Genomic DNA, 22,259 nt, shown 5'->3' with positions numbered 1-22,259 from the left:
CTTTTTTCCATCAAATAGTTTTTTCTCTAGTTTACAAATGACATGGTAAAGGGGTTTCCTCTTATGTTTTGATGTTTAGACTACAGATAGACTTGTTGAGCTCCTAAGAAGATACAAGGAAGAAGTCCTTGTTTGTGCAAAGCACTTTATGAATAACTTGTATAGACAGTGTGTGGCTGCTTCGCGGACTAGCCCGTCAGGGCGTAGTTACCGGTCTTTTCCTTAAAGTGGCCGCAGTGCCTTCTCTAGCGTATTTTATCTTGGGTAAGAAGAGGCGAAGCCTTCTGAAAAATCTGAGAGCGGACATAAAAGATTGTTTCAAAATATGGAGTATTCCTGATGGATTTTTTGTCATCAAACTAGAGTTTAGGGTCTAGTACTTTTGCCACTGAAATGACACTGACCAAAAGTAGTTTATAAAAGGGATTTGTGAGTAGAAAATCCAACATGATCATTTGTACTTATATGCACCTTAAAAGAAGATTCTGTCTAGCTATCAAATTCTGGTTCCTGAACATCCAGTCCCTGATTGCACTTATGATCTTATAGGATATACTGGGGCATCCTAGAAGATAAAATGCCGTGTAACACATACATGTTATATTTATGTTGGTATTGGAAGAGAAAGAGCATTACATAGTTATAAAGAGGTAATCAAGACTTCAGCCCTGTCCACTGGAAACTCTGTAAATACTTGCTAGGTTCTCCTTTGGTGCGGTCCCAGCTCGCTCAGCACGCGGTGTTCTCCTGCAGTCAGCAGCCGGTGCTCGAACTGCTGCCCACGCTCCCAGGACCTCACCTGCCCCTCCTGCGCGCCCGCTCCCCAGCCTTGTGCCGACCCCAGCCGGCTTTAGTTGGAAGCACATTGCAGGGTTCAGGTGACCCCTTCGAAAAACTACCTCCTCAGAATGAGGTAATGAATAGTTACTTATTTTAAGATATGAAAAGTCAGGAGCTCTAGAACATGAAGATGACTTAAGATTTTAACTTTGACGTGTACTTGTATTTGAGCACTCTCATTTTGTCCTAAAGGGCATTATGCATTTCAGCAGTAGGACTTTTCTGAAAAATGTAGCTCCAGGTTTCTAAATGTTGTTGCAAGTGGTGCCAGCATCTGTTTCAGGGTACGTTTCAGAATCTCCACCTTAAGGCAGTTGCATGAAATTAAGCAGTTATGGTAACAGTTCACTAACAGTGATACAGTTTTAATTTTCAATAGGCTTAGCAAGACCATACGTCTTCCTGATGAGTTAGCCACAGCTCCATCACATGCACAGATCCTCCGATCAAGAGCCTGCCCAGCTGGGAGGGTAGAATGATTCCACACGATTCTCTTCTTTGTCTAAGTTGGCATTGTTAGCGCTAGAAAATCAGCACCTTGGGACTAGCAGATTCCAACCATTAGGCTATTAAAAAAAAAAAAAAGTAACCAGACACGGAAAGTTTACTGTGAGTATAAACAGCAAATAGCTTACAGGTCGTACATTGACATGGTGTAGGTGAGGCTCTAGAAAAATACCTTCACAATTTGCCAAATGATCTTTACTGTGCCTTCACGATGCAATAAAAAAAAAAGCTTAAATTTTAGCAGAAATCAGTGATTTGCAAAGAGAGAAGCCACTCTGGTCCAACTCAGCTGTGTTAATATTTTTTAGAGTGCAATTTAGACTGCAAAGACAAATGCACTAAAGGGTTTATAGCCAAAATCACATTTAAAAAGAGAACACACAGGTAAATTTTCAGTGAACAAAATTATTTTTTTAAAGCACATAATCCCTAGTAGAGTCAGATATATTTATCACATAGAGCAACTAGGTTGAAAATTATAGTTCAGTGACATTTCTAGAGAATCTTTTTCTACTCCAATAGGTTCTTCAAAGCATGGAACTTTTTTATATAACAGAAATGTTTGACAGACATTTTAAGGAATTGCTGTAGTTTGGGGGTCAGAAGTATTATGTGCTGGGCAGCAAACACTTGTCAAGAGTGAGCAAGAGGAAGCTAATGTAGAGGACAGAATTTGATTTTATCAGTTTCCAGAGTACTGCTACAAACCTAAACGGTGATTTTCCAGAGTCTAAAATGTAAACTTGCCTCCCAGGATGTGTTTGCAAATTAAGTGGGACTGTCCTGCTAATGCTGTTCAGGGTGCTCTGGGGACCAGATGGGGTCTCTGGGGTCCCCTTTGTGAGGGGGCATTGGAATAGTTAATGACGTGGCTGGTGGCTGTGAACTGGACACACTCCATGGTGTGCTTTTTCTGTCTTGTTGCATTTCTTGCCACCCTGAGGAAAGGCGGCATACTGTCTTCAGCAAGTTAGATCTCTAGATGTTTTTCGGAGTTGTCTTGCTGACGCCCATAGGTTGTTGAGCACCAAGGAGTGCAGTCGCATCTCTGCCTAAGTTTTATATTGGCCAGAGGAGAATGAAGTGGCCAGTGTATTGCTAGCTATGGTAAAATTGAAAATACTGGTAAGATTTTTGTTTTATCAGCACACTCGAGAGTAAGTTTTGTTGTTTTCAGAGAACTTATTTTTACTTCTGGTCGGGCAAAGACATTGAAATTGGAATTTAGTCCTAAATTTTGCCAGTGGTGGAAAAGGTAATTAATGGTTTCTATCAGGATTTTTAAGGTAGAGGAGGACAGAATGGTTAAGTCTTAAAATCTTAAAGTAAGGGAACAGTGCTTTAACATGCATAGGGATGGTTTGTCCTCACCTCAGAGTGATTAAGTAGATCTTTTATTTCAACATCCACAACTCAAGCTGTTAATTTTTTAATCCTTTATTTTTTTTACCCTTTGACCCCCCTCTACCCAACTGTTAGTTTTATTAATTACTAAATTAGTTTTATTAAAATGTTTAATTTTATTAAAATATGTAATTTTATTTAACGTAATTCTGTTTTGACTAATTACAGTGCTATAACCAGTTGTGCATGAGGACATAGCCAGTGTATCTGGTGTGTGTGCGTGTGTGTGTGTGTTTGATGAGTTTGTTTTTTAAGAATTCTGTAGATTGAAGTACTCTTGGCAAACAACTGAAATCTGTTTATTCGTGTTAGTATCAAACAAAAGATTTGTGCGAGCCATCTGCCACTCTCAGGCAGGCTGAGCACCTTGTCCCGCACTCCTGAGCAGCTCGCTCCCGTCACGGTCTGTAGGGAATTGGGCAGGAAGTCGGCTGAAGAGATGCAGCAGGGGAAGGGCTCCGTTTACAGGGGTGGGGATGGGGGGTTGTAAGTCGCTTAGTAGCAGTTTTGTGTTGAAAATTATTCTGTGTTGCATTTGTGTGTTAAACCCACATGTATCCCAGTGGAAGAAACTTCAGATAGCATAAGCAACAGAGCTCACAGAGTAGGCACAAATGTAGAGAAAGTGGACCAAAATGGGAGGTGGGAGGGTGTGGGAGTAAGTCTGGGGCTAGGGAAAAAGTGATGGGACCGTGGGAAATAAACTATAATTACCTGAAATAAAATGTAAGAGTGCAATAAGTGTGCTTTTTCTTCTAAGCTGTGAACAGTTTTTTCAAAAAAACATTCCTTCCTAATACATTTGTATATGTTCCATAGCTAATTAAAACCAGCTATGTAAACATATAATGCCTTTTTATTCATGTTAATTACCAACATAAGTGGCTAACCTTTATGTCTTATTTATCTTCGTGTCATATTAGTTTACATACAGGAGTGTGCTTGCGTGCGTGCGTGTCTGTGTGCGTCTGGGTGTATGCTCTACCCTTGCCCTCCTTCATTTGGACACGCATTCATTGGGTCCTCTGTTCTTCCTTTGGCCATGCTACAGGTTGTGGTCTTGATTTCGCCTTCATGGTATTGCCTGATTTAAAGGACTCTGTCACAGTGGTATGTTTTTGTGGTGATCTCATTTGTTGGTTGTACCCTCTGACCCTTTCCTCACTCAGCGGTTGCCTTCTGAGGAGCGCACAGCTGATCAGGGGATTGAATTTGACCATTCCTCAACATATGTCCCCTTTGAATCCTAGGTCAGTATTTAGGATTGCTCTTTAGTTTAAACCAAGAAAAAGGAAAACACACCCCTTTTCATTTTACTTCTTGGTTTGAGGACAATTCTTTTATAAGGGAGAGGAAAGGGAAATCCTTCGTGTTTTAACCGCAGTGAATTAATGGCTCCTGGTTTCCCACTCCAAACCTAAAGGCGATTCACATATACATTCCTCTCTCTCTTGCTGCCAAAGGTTTGGGTTTAGTTCACTTCAGTTCCACTCAAGCATTGAAAAGGTTCTCATGGAGTCTGGGGTGTGCCCAGAGAAAAAAAATGGGGACTTTTAAATTGTCCACAGACCTCTTTATACCTGCTTTGCAAAAATTACAATGGAGTAACTATTTTTAAAGCTTATTTTTCAATTCATAAAAAAAGACATTTATTTTCAGTCAAATGGATGATGTCTCCCTGTTGTCCCTTAATCCTCAATGTTTGCTTGAATTTTTTTTTTTTTAATTCTTCCCCATACCCACTTCTTGATACTTTGGTTCTTTCCTGCTCAGGTCCCTTCATTTGTACTTTGGAGTTTTTCTCATGTAAATTTGTACAATGGAAAATATTGTTCAGTTTGGATAGAAAGCATGGAGAATTTAAAAAAAAATAGCTGAAATTCAGATTGAAGAGATTTATTTCTGTGTAAAGTTATTTAAAAACTCTGTATTATATAAAAGGCAAAAAGTTCTATGTACTTGATGTGAATATGCGAATACTGCTATAATAAAGATTGACTGCATGGAGAATTCTTCATCAAGATTCTTTTTCTAGCACTATCACATTTGACAACGGAAGTAGTCAGGGTGCCGACAGTTCCTCCAGGCAATGCAGACACTGAGAAATGTGCCTTTTGTCTCCTGTCAGTTACTGCTGGGTAGGTAGAAGTTATTCGTATGAAAAATATTTGTAAAGTAAGTTGTCAGGATGAATGCCTGCTGCATTGTACCAGCTGCAGTCCTGTAGTGGGGACAGCCTTCTGTCCAGTGCTGGTGATGCCCCTCAAATACTTGGTGACACTCTGACCTGACTGATCCCGTGCAGTGCTCAGTTGAAGTGGGTGCAGTAATTGAGTCATTAGAGTTAAGAGTCTCATCTGGAGAAGTTCCCCTTAAAAGTGTATCTGTCAATTTTTTTTTTTGGACACAATTACCAATACATTTTCTGTGGGAACACAGAATGTACACAAAGACATATATATTTGAAACTGTGCATTGTGTTTTATACTGTTTTTTAAAAATACTGGCCACCCCAGTGAGTTGATTTTGTGCATGTGATTTCATGACCTCAAGTTTGAAAGACCCCTAAAATAACTTCTAGCTGTGTCAGATAACTGGGCAGTTTCCAGAAGAGAAGTAAACCATTTTAAAACTTCACTTGGAAACCTTATTGTCCCAGAACTATAGGAAGGAACAGAAAAGTGTTCAGGATGGCACATTATTTGAGGCATCTGGTTTCTGGCCTTCATGCCCCTCCAACTAATCATAAAATTCTGTAGAGACAAGTATTTTCTCTGAACTCTAGCTTTCTCATCTAAAAAATGTAATTCTGTAGTACAAAATTATAGAAGCTTTTTTTTTTTTTTTTGAGAAACTCATTTTTAAAGAACCTTCATACATGATTACAACAGAGTGATTGGGGCCTTATTTTTTAAGAATGTTATTATTCTACAAAAGGTTTTCTTTAAAATTTAGACCAGAACATAAACGCTTTCGTTACTGTGATAAAATTCTACTAGCACCCTACCTACTACCCTACTAGTCCTGAAATTTTATCAGGGGCTGTGATCCTTGGACCTGCTGTCTCGGTTATATAGTTCTCCCAGAGCCTGAATTCTTTTTTTTTAGATTTTATTTATTTATTCATTAGAGACAGAGAGAGAGAGGCAGAGGGAGAAGCAGGCTCCCAAGGAGCAGGGAGCCCGATGTTGGGCTCGATCCCAGGACCCCGGGATCATGACCTGAGCCGAAGGCAGACGCTTAACCATCTGAGCCACCCAGGCGCCCCAGAGCCTGAATTCTTTAAGCATTGTGCCAGTTCTTCAGACTGCAGGCTGAGTTCCATTAGTGGATAGTAAAATCAGTCTCGATCAACCATCTTGTACGGAGACCAGAATAAGAGAAAGTATCAGTGTGTATCACAGGTAAGTACTGTTTCACAAAACTGGATTATATACATATACACTCACAGGCATGTACTCTAGGTCACAATGTAAAATTACTTGTGAGTAGGTCATGATCAAAAAGGTTTACATACGCTGTACTGACTCTCAGATAATCTGACTCGGCCTAGAGCCAGCCAGCCAGTCAGGATCTGAACCTCAGCCCTACCTGTATGACCTTGGACAAGTCACCTGGCTATAGCTCAGTGTCCTCATCTATAAAATGGAAAGAATGTGCACTTAATACATTAGAATTAACACATGCTAAGTTTTTACCACAGTGCCTGGACCACAGTAAGCCCTGAGTTTCCTCTGTTCAACTATATATAACCGTCAATCAAATGTACTTAACATCTCTTTGGGGCTCGCTCTCACTTTATTTTCCCATAAGCTGTACAGCTGACCCTTGAACATGGGTTTGAACTGTGCTGGTCCACTTATACATGATCGTTTTTGATAAATACAGTACAGTCCTATAAATTATTTTCTGTTCCTCAGGATTTTAATTTTTTTCTCTAGCTTTAAGAATATGTAATACACATAACATACAAAACATGTTAATTGCCTGTTTTATGTTCTCAGTAAGGCTTCCAGTCAACAGTAGGCTGTTAGGTTCTGGGGGAGCCAAAAGTGATACCCGGACTTGCGACTGCTCAGGGTTGGTACCCCAACCCCTGGGTGCTTTGAGTCAAACGTGACAGGGTGGAGGTTGTTACTCGGAGAGAAGGCTGGGGACAACTTCCCCATCAGCTAAGATTGGTTTCACAGCCCAGGTATGAAAAGGAGGATCCAGTATGTGGAGGCCGCTGAGTTTAGAAGACTGCTGTTTTTAAAGTTACCTTTAATTCCAATCAAGCAACTCTGAATGATTTCTAAGGAAAAGAGCTAATGGGATGATCTTCCTTGAGTTCACGATTACAGTGAGTACACAGGAATAAAACACTTTGTTGGCTGGAGGGAGACAACAAAAATTTGACCCCAAAAGTACAGAACAGAGATGGCCTTTTAAACAGCTTCCATATTTTCAGCCGAGCTGAGACTGCTTGCCTCTTACCCACGTGAGTAAACAAAACCAAGAGAAGTGTCTCTAGCACCGCTGCGTCAGGCCCAGGAGCTGGCAGTGGGGAGGGTGGAACTGGGCCCCTGGCTTCCACTTCGCTGCCATTGTGTCCACTCTGACAACCGAGAACCAAAGCAGAGTGGGAACTCAAGGATGACCCCGTTCAGAGCCTGCCAGAGGCTTCTCACTGCACTTGACATAAAACCTAAACCTGCGACCATGACCTAAGCTTCATCTAGTCCCCATCTCCTCTCCTGCTGGAACCCCACTGGACTTTTGTGTTCCTGAAACAGTGACCTTGGTCCCATCCCAGACCTTGGTTCTTGCTGTCCCTTGTCCCCAGAGCATGCTCCCGTTAGACTCCCGCTCAACTGGCTCCTCCTCCTCGTTTAGGTCCCACCCCGCAAAGATCAGTACGCACCTGTCTCTAGCACATGACCCCATGTGCTTTCCTTCAGAGCACTTAGTAAGTCTCATATAATCAATCTGTGTCTGTCTTCCCTTACTAAAATCTAGATCCCTTAAGAACTGAATCATCTGGGGCTCCTGGGTGGCTCAGTCAATGAAGTGTTTGACTTCAGCTCAGGTCATGGTCCCATGGTCCTGGGATCGAGCCCCGCATCGGGCTCCCTGCTCTGCGGGAAGCCTGCTTCTCCCTCTCCCACTCCGCCTACTCGTGTTCCCTCTCTCTCTGTCTCTGTCAAATATATAAATAAAATATTAAAAAAAAAAAAAGAACTGAATCATCTGTCTTATTCAGCACTGTATTCCCAACACTTCAGTGGTCAAGAGCCTAAATTAAAAATATGAACAGTTATGCTGCTGGGCAAGTCATTAAGCCACTCTATACTGCAGATTCTTATCTGTGGATAAAAGAAAATTCTGTCCTACCTACTCAGAATTGCGACACTACAGGAAGTTCCAAAGTACAAACACATTTTAGAAAAAGTGGAATAGCCTATTTCACCCATACCTCCCATTCCTCCAGCCCTAAGAAATCCTAGTAAGACGTGTGTCTTGGCTCCACAAATGGCCCCTCAGCACAACGCCCAGCCCACAAGAGATACACAAATACACAAGAACTGGACTGCACGGACCTCTAACCTCCGTGAATCAGGGCGAGATGGCGCCAGCAGTAGAGAGACGACAAGAGTTTTCGCACTGTCAACATACGTGTGACTAAAACATTCACTAGGAGGAAGGCAGTCTGGCACTGCAGGTAAGTGCAGGGTCAGACCCAATGTCGCCCCTCATCCATGCGTGACCCACAGGCAAAGTTACTTCATCGGCTTCAGCCTCAGTCACTTCACTGGTAAGTGGAGCTAATGTCTGTCTCCACCCCGGGGTAACCCCGAGGACCCACTGAAAGGGCCTGTACCCAATTAGGACAGCAGCCGGGGGCACAGGAAATAATCCATAAAGAATGGCTGTCGTTATCAGAAACATCCAAAACTCAGTTCCTTACTATTGACCAAAACACTTTAATTTTACAACTTCCATGTACAATATGAAGTCCGTAACTGCTTGAAATTCTCACCTGGCTCCTGCAGGGAAACAAAAGTAAAAAGCTTTAAGTACTTTGATTTTCAATCATTCAAATTCATAATTTTGGTTCATTCCATTATTCAAGCATTCACTGAACACGGATTATGGGAGTAGTCTTCTAGAGAAGCAAAGGCACCTTACTTTCTCAAAGGGTTTAGAGTCTCCTCTTTAAAATAAAATATTAACGACCATGTGTGAGAATACTGGGAAATCACAGGAAGAGGAGAGGTTAGTGCCAGCAGACATATTACACAGGGAAGTGGGGTCCTGGCAGGGCCTGGGGCCTCTGACTGACCCACAGTAAATCCAGAGACACGGAACAGATTGTAACACAGCTTCGCTGCCTGCCCTTCGGTGACATTTTTTCCCATCCCCCTGGCTCCCTAAAGACCCCAAAACTGCTGTCCATGTTAATAAGCTACTTCTAATTAAAATTAGAGTAACAATACTAACAATATGATGTAATAGGAACACTTTTTCCTTAATGCTTCCTAGCCTTTAAAACAATTCCCAAAAATAAATAAATAAAACAATTTCCAAGGCATTTTGAGTGATGGCAATTATTTATGTGCAATGATTAATTTAAAAACATTACATGAGAATGTCTTGACTCCGAGGGGTTTGTGGGAAAAGAGACTCCTTTTTCTAGTACCTACTCCTAGTACCTTCCTTTTGAAAGAAGAAAAACTGATTCCTAATTTGGAAAAATGAAAGGGCCATAACCTTTTAGTGTTTAGGGTTAATTTCCACACAATTCCATATCCTAACATTCCCATATGCTGGAACTTTCCATTTAGACACTCAGGGTGGAGGGCACCTGGGTGGCTCAGTCGGTTAAGTGCCTGCCTTCAGCTCAGGTCATGATCTCAGGGTCCTGGGATCAAGTCCCGCATTGGGCTCCCTGCTCAGCAGGGAGCCTGCAGCTCCGTCTGTCCCTCCCCCCTACTCGTAATCTCTCTCTCTCTCTCAAATAAATAAAATCTTAGAAAAGGAATAAATTTTTTTTAAAAAGTCTTTGATCAACAGATGGCTAAACGGGACCCTAAATTGTAACACAACTCAGGAAAGAAAATTTTTTAAAAGAAATAGTGAAAAGGAAGATGAGACCAAAAGAAGGGGATGGGAGGAAGACAGCAAATACAAAAATACTAAAGGCAGAAATTAGACATGATATAGTTAATTGTCCTCCATGCTTTTAGAAAATGTACCACCTTCGGGCGCCTGGGTGGCTCAGTTGGTTAAGCGACTGCCTTCGGCTCAGGTCATGATCCTGGAGTCCCTGGATCGAGTCCCACATCGGGCTCCCTGCTCGGCAGGGAGTCTGCTTCTCCCTCTGACCCTCCCCCCTCTCATGTGCTCGCTCTCTCTCATTCTCTCTCTCTCAAATAAATAAATAAAATCTTTAAAAAAAAAAAAAAAGAAAAAGAAAATGTACCACCTTCAAGACCATCATAAAGTCAAACATTTTAATCGACACAAGATAAACTTTAAAAAGGAATTTGGGGCATACCTGCTTGCAAAGAGTTTAATCTACACTTTCAGTCTTCATCATCAGGAAGGATACCTAGTTCTTCATCCGTCCACTGGGAAGGATCTGGGTATGGAAAGTGACCCTGGTGACAACCATTAAAAAAAAAAGTAAATATTCCATATAATGAATTAAAAAAAAAAAAAAACATATATATATATATATATATATATATATATATGGTAAGGCTGTCACATACACAGCCCTTGACAAGTCACAGGAACAAATTCTACTACTTTAACTATTTGACTGTCCAACTGTTCTTCAATTTGCTCAATATGGGCTGTGGCCTGAATTTTAAAAGACCCATTTTGGAGCCACCAGGCTGAGCCAGCATTTCAGTATGTGTTTGTGATGGAGGAAGGTAGACAACAGACTTCAAAGGCAGCCCACATCTCGACAATGTGTTGAAGCCCTGGTAAAACAGAATGTCTCAAAATGACCTATCACTGCTGCCGACCCGGGAGAGATCTGGGAGCCTCAGTGGGCTCATGCATCTTCAGTCCTGATCTAGGACGTATCTGGAGGCATCCTCGTCTCACGCCAAGCAGCCACATATCCTCCTGACAGCTGACCTACAATGAGGTAGGGGTGAGTGTGCTGCCAATTCACAGACACTAAGCAGCTCTCTACTGCATGACAAGGCCACAGAGAAGTTCTAAGAGAAATGATGCGTCTAAGACGTGCACACTGAAGATTTTTTTCCTATCCTATCCGGATCAGCAAGCACAGATTTCAATGGCTTAAAGGCTTAACTTCCTACAGAACAGGGTCTGTGTGAAAGTCATACTTAGTCAAGGCTAATGACACGTTAGAAAGTTATCACTAGCTAACTTCTCACCTTAAGACAAATTAACCCACATCTCTCCCACCCCAATCTGGCTGCCCTGGGCCTCTAGACAGACTAGATGACATTCAGCATTTAAAGAATTTTTTTTTCAGTCCTCTGTATTTTTTTTTTAATTTTATTTTATTATGTTAGGTTAGTCACCATACATTACATCATTAGTTTTTGATGTAGTGTTCCATGATTGTTTGCGTATAACACCCAGTGCTCCATACAATACGTGCCCTCTTTAATACCCATCACCAGGCTAACCCATCCCCCGACCCCCTCCCCATTTCTCAGAATCCATAGTCTCTCATAGTTCGTCTCCCCCTCCTATTCCCCCCCTTCATTTTTCCCTTCCTACTATCTTTTTTTTTTTAACATATAATGTATTATTTGTTTCAGAGGTACAGGTCTGTGATTCAACAGTCTTACACAAATCACAGTGCTCACCACAGCACATACCCTCTCCCAGTGTCTATCACCCAGCCACCCCATCCCTCCCAACCCCCACCATTCCAGCAACCCTCAGTTTGTTTCCTGAGATTAAGAATTCCTCATATCAGTGAGGTCATATGATACATGTCTGACTGACTTATTTCGCTTAGCATTATACCCTCTAATTCCATCCACGTCGTTGCAAATGGCAAGATTTCATTTTTCTGATGGCTGCATAATATTCCATTGCATATATATACCACATCCTCTTTATCCATTCATCTGTTAATGGACATCTTGGCTCTTTCCATAGTTTGGCTATTGTGGACATTGCTGCTATAAACATCGGGGTGCACGTACCCCTTCGGATCCCTACATTTATATCTTTGGGGTAAATACCTAGCAGTGCAATTGCTGGATCGTATGGTAGCTCAATTTTCAACTTTTTGAGGAACCTCCATACTGTTTTCCAGAGTGGCTGCACCAGCTTGCATTCCCACCAACACTGTAGGAGGGTTCCCTTTCTCCGCATCCCCGCCAACATCTGTCGTTTCCTGACTTGTTAATTTTAGCCATTCTGACTGGTGTGAGGTGCATTTATTTATTTATTTTTAAAGATTTTATTTATTTGACACAGAGAGAGCACAAGCAGGGGGAGCTGCAGGCAGAGGGAGAGAAAGATGCAGACTCCCTGCTGAGCAGGGAGCCTGATGCGGGGCTCGAACCCAGGACCCTGGGATCATGACCTGAGCTGAAGGCAGACGCTTAACCATCTGAGCCACCCAGGCGCCCCTGTGAGGTGCATTTAAAGGAATTTAAGTGTGGGGCACCTGGGTGGCTCTGTTGGTTAAGCAACTGCCTTCGGCTCAGGTCATGATCCTGGAGTCCCTGGATCGAGTCCCGCATCGGGCTCCCTGTTTGGCGGGGAGTCTGCTTCTCCCTCTGACCATAACCCCTCTCATGTGCTCTCTCTCATTCTCTCTCTCTCTCAAATAAATAAATAAAATCTTTAAAAAAAAAAAAAAAAAAAAGAAATTTAAGTGTGAAACTTAACCCACTGATGAACCCCTGGTTCAGACAGTAAAACAATTTGTTTCTAGTCTTCCTTCCAAATATGGCAACCTAACAGAAGCCACAAGAGATGGACTACCTACATACACATCTGTGAGTAGGAAAGGTCAGAGATAATGTATTCCATTAAATGACAGGATTCCTGCATGTACACAAAGACAACATGGTAAAGGGATATATCCAGATAGAAAAATGGTCTACAAACAGGAAGGAGGGGGAAAAAAAAAAAAGCTAAGCTATTAATATATTAGTAATAATCTAATTAGTTATAATATTTTATTAATATATTAGAATTAGTCTCCTGCACTTACCAGCACAGCATCTGAGTCATGCCAAAAACGCCAGAGAATCCAGAACCACATGGTCCCACTGAAAATCTCGGCCTGGATCACCTGGGACTTGGTCAGCTGGGGAAATTGTCTATACCGTGGCTCGATATGCACGCCGCCGCCAGCACTACAAGACAGAACCAGATGTCATGCGACTCGGTACCTCTTCTAAGTTTGAAGGCATCCAAAACTTTTGAGTTCCAGCTAGAAACTAAATCTAACATTCCTCATCTCCTGCATGAAGTACAGGATGACAGAGCTCCATAAGCCCTCAAAACTCCTTTTTCATAAGCTCGCTTTTAAACTTGTTTGGCAGCAAAAACTGGCCTGCAAGGATGAAAGACGATTATTTCCCTTTAGTGAATATTCATGGATTTTACAGCAGAAATAGGGCTACTGGCCCCAAAGTTTCAGTTAAGGGATGTGAACCCGCAGTAGTTGGGCACTTAGCTGATCTCGAAAAACAAATCAGGAAGTTAACCTTGTTCTGTTTAGCCATATCTATTTCAAAGGCAAATTATGTCCTCTGCTCTATTACAGTCTTTCTTAATATAAAGAACACTACGTGGGAAGGAGAACTCAGCAAATCTTTTTTTAATTTTTTTTTTTAGCAATCTCTACACCCAATGTGGGGCTCAAACTCATGACCCTGAGATCAAGAGTCGCACGCTCTAACTGCACCAGCAAATCCTTTTTAATAAGCTAATAGTTCTGAACAAAGCAAAGAGCCTTAAAGAGTAAATATGAACAACTTTTTTCTTTTTTCCATTTAGATTCTGTTGACAAATTGTGGGACACAATCCATGAGGTCTACATTTTATTCAGTTAGATTATAGTTAGTTATTGATTGAATCTAACTTAAATAATATAATTCGTACTTAATGGCATTACTGTCAAGTTCTATTTAGCAGCTATACATATTCTACTATACAAAAATAAAGAATTTAAAGAGAATTTCCACAGAAAATGTATTCACAAATTTAAGAACAGCTTGTAAAACAATGTGCTCTTTTGTGCAGCAAAAACTACCAAAACTGCACTAACATTTCTTCAAAATGCACTGTAGATCTGTGAACATGAATACATCTATGGTCCCTGATACGTATTACCTCCTACCCTTTTTATTAGCCTGTCCCGCTCTTAAAGGTTATGAACAGTTATCATTTACTGAGTGTCTGCCGTGTGCCGTACGCCACACGAAGCATTTTACACACATTATCATTTATTTTCATAACCCTAGGAGACAGATCCTATGGTTCTTAGTGTTTACAAATGAAAACATCAGGGTATTATTTGGAGGCAAAGCGTAAGCTCTTATGTACTGCCTAGCCTATAAACAAACAATATTAATAATTTTCTCATTTTATGAACCAAAGACAGTTCTTAATTAGAATTCCCATCAGCACAATACCACAGTGAAGTGATAGTTTCATTTTTATGTAAATATTTATTCAATATATTAACACTTTTCTTTGGAAGGCTCTACATAAAATATTGATAATTAGCTATGGATGATATGAGATGGCTTTTATTTTTGCATATGTATGTATGTGGGGGGTTTTGTATGGGGTTTTTTTTAAGTTTTTATTTAAATTCCAGTTAGTTACAATATAGTGTAATATTAATTTCAGGTGTACAATACAGTGATTCAACACTTCCTTACAACAACTGGTGCTCATCACAGCAAGTGCACTCCTTAATCCCCATCACCTGTTTTACCCATTCCCCCACCACCTCCCCTCTGGTAACCACCAGTATGTTCTCTGTAGTTAAGAGTCTGTTTCTTCATTTGCCTCTTTTCCCCCTTTGCTCATTTATTTTCTTAAATTCCACATATGAGTGAAATCATATGTTTTTCTCTGACTTATTTTGTTTAGCATAATACTGTCTGACTCCATGTGGTTGCAAATGGCAAGATTTTTTTTTTTATGGCTGAGTAATATGTATCTTTTTTAAAAATAGTGACCTCATATTACTTTTAAGACTTATTTATTTGAGTGAGCGAGCATGCGGGGGGGGGGGGATAGAGGGACAAGCGGACTCCCTGCTAAGTGGAGAGCCCGATGTCGGACTCGATCCCACTACCCTGAGATCATGACCTGAGCCGAAGTCAGGCGCTTAACTGACTGAGCCACCCAGATGCCCCTGACCACATATTACTTTTATTTTTTTTTAAGATTTTATTTATTTATTTGAGAGAGAGAGAGAGAGAGAGAGGGATCACAAGTAGGCAGAGTGGCAGGCAGTGGGAGAGGGAGAAGCAGGCCCCCTGCCGAGCAGAGAGCCCGATGCAGGGCTATATGGAGGGCCCTGGGATGATCATGACCTGAGCCAAAGGCAGATGCTTAACATACTGAGCCACCCAGGCGCCTCTACCACATATTACTTTTAAAAGACTCCCTCAAGCATCATTGCTTTACAACCTGAAGAATGTATCACACTATTTCTGTAATGCCATCATATGCCAATTCTATTTAACAGTCTTCAGGATCTATCTGTGCATATAAATACTGTATTATACAAACAAACCATGGGGATGGGAATTCAATATACTGTAACAACAGGCTTCCTCTTTGATAGGTTTTAGATACAATCTAGTTATAAGGGCCCATCAGTTAAATGCATTAAAATAATATTTGAGAATTATAGTTCAAAACCACCACCAGGAACTCCACATCTCATTATTGCTACAGTGACATGCTGTTTTAACTATTCCTTGAAACAAGTGGGTCACTGGGACACCTAGCTGGCTCAGCTGGTAGAGCATGCGACTCTTGATCTCGGGGTTTTGAGTTCCAGCCCCATGCTGGGTGGACAGATTACTTTAAAAAAAAAAAGAGGGGTGCCTGGGTGGCTCAGTAGGTTAAGCAAATGACTCTTGATTTTGATTCAGGTCATGGTCTCAGGATCATGGGATCGAGCACCAGGTCGGGCTCTACACTCAGCACAGAATCCACTTGAGATTATCGCTCTCTCTTCCTCTGCCCCTCCCCCTGCTCACGCTCTCTCTCTAAAGAAATATAATCGAAAGAAAGAGAAAGAAAGTGGACCACTGACTGCAAGATGGAAATCTTTTTTTTTTATTTTTAGAAGGGGGGGCAGAGAGAGAGAATCTTTTTTTTTTTTTAAGATTTTATTTATTTTAGAGAAAGATAAAAAGTGCACAAGAGGGGGAGGGGGAGAGAGAATCCCAAGCAGACTCCCTGCTGAGTGTGGAGCAGTGTGAAATTAAGAGCAAGGAAAAAGAACTCATTATAAAGAACAAAGAGGTTTAAAAACAGCAAAAACAATTTCTAGAAATAAGAAAATGTAATTGAGGCTAGGAGCATGAGAAAAGTTGACATATGCCCAATTCCTGTTCCATAAGGAGAAAACAGAATGGGGAAGAAACAGTATCCCAAGAAATAATGGCTATTCCAACCCAGGATTTTAAAGTGTCAAGTTTAAAAACAAAAATGCATCATAACTCTGTGAAAGTTAAATTTTAAAACATAAACCAGATCATATCAAAAAATATGTGATAAAAAGGGGTGCCTGGCTGCCTCAGTCAGAAGAGCATGTGACTCTTGATCTCCGGGTCATGGGTTCAAGCCCCACATTGGGTATAGAGATTACTAAAAATAAATAAATAAATAAACTTAAAAAATAAAGTGAAACCAGATCATATCATTTTCCTGCTTCAAAGTCTCGAATGGCTTCCCATGATTCTTAAAATAAAATCCCTACAGGGCTGTCACTAACCTGCCTCCACCCCTCCCCTGACCTCACCTCTACCTCTCCCCTTTGCTCAGCCCATTCCAGCCTCACTGGCTTGCTTGTCCATCATCAGCACTCAGAGCCTCAACACTTGCAGTCTCCTTGTCAGAGGCTCCTTCTGGCATCTTTGCTTGGCTGACTTATCACTCAGGTCCTATTCAAATCACTATCAGGCCTGCATTGCCACATCATCCTAAGTACAATATCCCATCCACCCCCATCCCAGGCACTCTCTAGATTAATCCCCTGCTTTATTTCTTCATGTCACTTAACAGTACCTAAACATGTTCTCTTCTACCTGTGTCCTCTCCAGGATGGAAGCTCCCTTATCTTTCTTGTATTCTGCTCTATCCCTACAACCTAGAAAGGACCCTGGCACCTGGAAGATGCTCCATACCTATCCACTTAATGACGTATATACTTATTTGTTTATGAACAACACTGTAACGATGTTAGAAACGTTCCATTTGGGGGCGCCTGGGTGGCTCAGTCGTTGGGCGTCTGCCTTCGGCTCGGGTCATGATCCCAGGGTCCTGGGATCGAGCCCCACATCGGGCCCCCTGCTCCGCGGGAAGCCTGCTTCTCCCTCTTCTACTCTCCCTGCTTGTGTTCCCTCTCTCACGGTGTCTCTCTGTGTCAAATAAATAACTAAAATCTTTTAAAAAAAAAAATAGTATCTAGGTCTCCCGCGGCGCCTCTGTGCTACTCCTTGCCTCGGAAACATACGGTACAAGTTCTTCCCTCCTGCCCTCGCTTCCAGATTAGCTCCAGCTTGCCTCCACGATTAACTGAATTTCCCGAGGGCAGGCCTCCCCTGGGGCCGGAGTGACCCGATACACAGTTTAAAACCCGCCAAGCGGGGGCGCCAGGGTGGCTCAGTCGTTAAGCGTCTGCCTTCCGCTCAGGTCATAAAAACCTGCCAAGAAACCTCCCGGAGCCCACGGCCCCCGCTCTCCCGGCCCCGGCGCCGCGGAGACGGACTCCAAGTCCCAGCATGCCTCGGGGCGGAGGTCGCTGCGGGAACCCGGTCCACCCCAGGTGCCCGGCGTCAAGGTGAGGGCGTCCCGAAGACCGGCGTTTTCCGTTAGAAGCAGGCGAGGCCCCTCCCCCAGCCAACACTCACTGACGAACTCCACTGCCTCCCGCCGCCCGCGAGCCGGGGCCTCTGAACCACTGGCCTCCAACGCGAACAAAAGGCACCAGCCGCGTCAAAGCCGACATGCCAGCGCGCGTCCGGAGAGCACTTCTCAGGCCCCACCGCCTCCTACGTCACTTCCCCCGGCGCCCCGCCTCGTGACGTCACGGCGTCGGCCCGCCCACCTCCCAGGAGGTGACTTACGGGGGCAGGCGAGGGGTATTCGGGTCGCCGGGCGTCGGGCTTGGCTTCAGGAACCCCTGTTTGTACGCGTGTGCTGAGAAACCAACGCTGAGTCTGCTGTCGCTCCCCCTGACTGCTCATCTTGATGGTGTTTTCTCACGTCCTCCCCTCCTCTACCTGCTGCTCCTGAGTTAGCCTTCCGGACCCTTTTAGGCCGCCTGACCCACTCTGAACCAGAGGACCTTCCCAAAGCTAGTCTTTTTTTAAAGTTTTTGTTTTTGTTTTTAATTTGAGAGAGAGAGAGAGAGACACAGCGAGAGAGGGAATACAAGCAGGGGGAGTGCGAGAGGGAGAAGCAGGCTTCCCGCGGAGCAGGGAGCCCGATGCGGGGCTCGATCCCAGGACCCTGGGATCATGACCTGAGCCGAAGGCAGACCCTTAAGGACTGAGCCACCTAGGCGCCCCCCAAAGCTCGTCTTCTGTACTCTCCTCTCCTGCAAGAGGCTCCCGACGGTTTCTTTAAGGTCTTCATTGTTTTACTGTTGTTCTGCAAACTTGGTTACCGACCGGCAGCCAATGGTTCCCAAATACCAGTACGTGGGCTCATGGCATCACGTTCATCTAAGGAGCCCGACCTCAGATACTCTTCAGTCTGAACTAGGGCCAAGGAATCTGCATTTTAGCGTGGCCTCCAGTTTCCGCAGTGTTCTAATTCCCTGATCCAGGGCCAAGCCCTGGATTCTTGGCTTTTATCTCTTAATATTGCCTTCTATTAAATCCTGGATGGACTCGAAGCTTCTCTGGACACCCACCCCACATCAGTCCCACAAATTCTTAGGGTCTTATATATGGGTTATAGCTTTCCTAAAAAGTTCCAGGTTTGATTAAATTATATGAAGTTAGCCTGCCAGCCTCACACCTTGCAGATTTCAATTTGAAATGGATCAAATGATCCTTCAGCTAAACACTGAAGACTTCACACTCATGCATGAAAAATGGGATACTTATGGACAGAAATGTAGACTTAAATGTAGGGATTTGAATGCCTTAACTATAACTGACACCTGTCCTTCTGTGCCAAGATGTGGGTCTCCATGTGCCCTGTAACGGGAAACCTCTCTCCCTGGAGTTACGCTCAGGTAAAGCTTATGATTTACTGAGCTGCCCTGTGGCATTCTGAACAGCCTATTAATTATCCCTCTGGCCCTGTAGGACTCTCCCCTGTTGTCCTGCCCTCCTAACTTCTAAGTTGGTATATAAATTAGAGGAGAGAATCCACTATCTTCTGGATGAAAGTTGACTTTCTAGTTGATACACTAGTGTGGCTTTCTCTGAGCTACCATTCACCACTTACCCTTTCTAGTTACATGTACAAGCCACTAAGATATGAAGTTCATGATTTGGGAAGACAGGGCTTTCCATCCTTCCTTGGGAGCTCACTGCCCAAGCTACACAACTTTCCTGATCCCAGCAAAGAACGAATTTATGATGTCAAGGCCAAGAAAAAAAAAAAAAGCACAGCTTAAACCAAAAAAGGGCCAAAATATCTAGAGTTCAAACCTCAGCACTGCCAGTTAATAGTTCTATGAATTTGGACAAGTCACTCTACTTCTCTGAGTATCAGTGGCCCCATCTGAGTGGGAGTCATTTAAGAGAGTATCTGGCCCACAGCACACACTCAGGAAATGTTTATGCTTTGTTATTCCTTCCCTTCCTAGTACCAAAACCTATTCAGGTGTATTAAAATCCATCCACCTTCCCCATCTTTCTTGCTGAATTACAAAAGAAAAGTTTTAACTTCAGTGCTTGCTTGTATTTAAAGCAATATTGTTTTATAGACCACTTGTGGGGCCTTTAGCTTTAATGTCTTGCATTACAAATTCTGATTTTTTTACTGTAGAAAGTGTAGGGTCTCTATCAGTAAACTATTTTGACTATGTAGCAGTGATGCATGTTTGTTCTGCAGACATGCTTTAAGAACTCCCAGAGCAAATATCCCTTACTACTTTTTGTAGATTGCATGATGGCAGTGAGGGGTTGGGGTGGCTTCTTTTGGGTTCTCAGATGAGCGCCCCATTTGAGAGGATGCATTTTAGAAGGTGAGAGGAAGGATGCCAAGCCCTGACACTGAGCTCTCAGCTGCAACATGATGAATCAAATTCCCAGTCAAGTGTTAACAAACTGACAACTGCTAACAAAAGACAGACTCTAAATCACCTAACATAGAGCATCTAACCCCAAATCAAGAACCTATTCCACGGGGGTGCCTGGGTGGCTCAGTCGGTTAAGCGTCTGCCTTCGGCTCAGGTCATGATCCCAGGGTCCTGGGATGGAGCCCCGCATCAAGCCCCACATCAACCCTGCATCGAGCTCCCTGCTCAGCCAAGGAAGTAGCCATAGCCTTTTCTCCTTAAGAAGATGACTTTATAGATCAAGTTTTGCCTTTTTAAGATGCGTAATTTAAAAATCAGCAAATTACCCATACTAAAGCATATCTGTTGCCCATTTCTCTCCTCTTCAATACAGCCTGTGTTCATTTTCTGTTGCTGCTGTAAAATTTCCTGAGGAACTGAGGCCCTTGGTCCAACAGTCCATGAGAAACTGAATTGTGCCAACCACCATGTGAATGAGCTTGGCATCAGACCCACACCTGGGGAGCCTCAAGATGCCCACAGCCCGTGCAAAACCCTGAGCAGGGGACCTGGGAAGCAGCACCCAGATTGCGGACTTGCAGACACTGTGAGGTACTAAGTTTTATTGTTTTCAAGTCACTAAGTTTTGGGTAGTTTGTAGGCACTGATAGATAACTACCTAATACGTACCACTATGGTGTGATTAAACCAACGGGCTTTTAGTTAAAGCTCAGTAGTGCTGGTGTGGGCTCAGGATGGCACCTGCTCTGTGTTTGAACCCCTGTCACCTCAGTGTATGTGCACTTGACACATCCGCCCTGTGTCTGGCCAGGGTGTCCATGAGGGAGCTAACTGGTGCCGCCGCCCTCTCCCAGCTACCTTGAGCCACGCCAGCCCCTCACTGCCTGACTAGACTGCTCTCCCCTCACGACTCGGTAAGTAAAAATAACATCTCCAGCTCTCTGAAAAAAACTGCCCCAAATGAACCTCTCTGTCTGACTAAACCTTAGTTGCTTCCCAAAAGACAGAAAGGAGGAACTTTATTCTTGAGGAAAGAATGGAAGAATTGAGTCCTGTGGTCAGAGCAGAACTTCCAGAGAGCAGGAGAGCTTGACTTTCCACTCACTGTCTAAAGCAGTGGACTCCAAAGCAAGCAAGAGAACCCACTGGGATGTGGGAGAAAATGCTATTTTTTATTAAAAAAAAAAAAAAAAGGAAAGAACCTAGGGGCGCCTGGGTGGCTCAGTCGGTTAAGCAACTGCCTTCGGCTCAGGTCATGATCTCAGGGTCCTGGGATCGAGCCTCCCTCTCCCTCTACCCCTCCCCCCTGCTTGTGCTTCCTCTCTCTCACCCTCTCTCAAAATAAATACAATCTTAAAAAAAAAAAAAGAAAAAGAAACTAAGCTTTACTAATATCTACTCTACCGGCTGACCCTGGGAGCCCCTTAGTCCGTGTGGGCCAGCCACAGCTGTGAGAGAACTGACCGTGAGTGGACCCAGTGCAGGGAGGTAGGCAGCGGCCGCCTTAATCCCTTGCTGGGGTACCACTGGGCTGCTACTGCAGATTTCAAGCCCTGCTTAAGAGGATGTACTGATTATTTTATCTCTATGTTAATATTAGCCAAAATTGACTCCGGACAAATGGAAAAGGGGCTGAACATTACCCAGAGAAACTGCAGTCTGAACGCTAACATGTGGACACAGGGGAACTTGAAGAAAATGGCAGAGCCGATTCTGCTCCTGTCCCTAGTATGTCAGCCACATTAATCATTTTACCTTGTAATAAAATTGAGCAGATCATCAAAAAATATTAAAAATTATCAAGAAGATCATTTGGAGTACAGCAAACTTTGCCCCAGGTACATATACTGTGCCTCCCAGAGATTTGTAGTGGTGGTCGCACGTGTATAAAACCTATGAATAAGTGATACCTGTGCACATATATATGTAAATATATATATTTCACCAGTAGGATGCGTAATCAGAAACACTGGGAAGCCATGGGTCTACAGGATTCTGTGACCTTTTCCAACCTAAATCCCAGAGTCATGGAATACCCAGCAGGACCCACCTGATCAGG

General features: G+C 43.1%; 1 protein-coding gene and 1 long non-coding RNA gene across 3 annotated transcripts; one reads left to right on the top strand and one right to left on the bottom strand.

Moving 5' to 3' along the window:
- Positions 1-8,694: 8,694 nt before the first annotated feature.
- Positions 8,695-18,006, bottom strand: NDUFB2 (NADH:ubiquinone oxidoreductase subunit B2). The gene is made up of 4 exons (XM_036111331.2): positions 17,853-18,006; positions 12,956-13,100; positions 10,289-10,391; positions 8,695-8,777 (listed from the first exon to the last, which is right to left on the bottom strand). The coding sequence occupies exons 1-3, from the start codon at positions 17,948-17,950 to the stop codon at positions 10,317-10,319; spliced, it is 318 nt and encodes a 105-aa protein (XP_035967224.1). The 5' UTR covers positions 17,951-18,006; the 3' UTR covers positions 8,695-8,777; positions 10,289-10,316.
- On the top strand, positions 17,934-21,976 carry LOC144379606 (uncharacterized). Of its 2 annotated transcripts, none has more exons than XR_013442899.1 (4): positions 17,934-18,059; positions 20,574-20,791; positions 21,012-21,114; positions 21,801-21,976. It is a non-coding gene; the product is annotated as an uncharacterized LOC144379606 (long non-coding RNA). The 2 variants fall into 2 exon arrangements; XR_013442900.1 differs by lacking the exon at positions 17,934-18,059 and adding an exon at positions 18,073-19,186.
- Positions 21,977-22,259: the final 283 nt, after the last annotated feature.

This window comes from Halichoerus grypus, chromosome 12, assembly GCF_964656455.1.
Source record: "Halichoerus grypus chromosome 12, mHalGry1.hap1.1, whole genome shotgun sequence".
Classification (NCBI taxonomy): Eukaryota; Metazoa; Chordata; class Mammalia; order Carnivora; family Phocidae; genus Halichoerus; species Halichoerus grypus.
The sequence above is the reverse complement of the archived record's forward strand: the minus strand, read 5'-3'. Positions and strand labels throughout refer to the sequence as shown.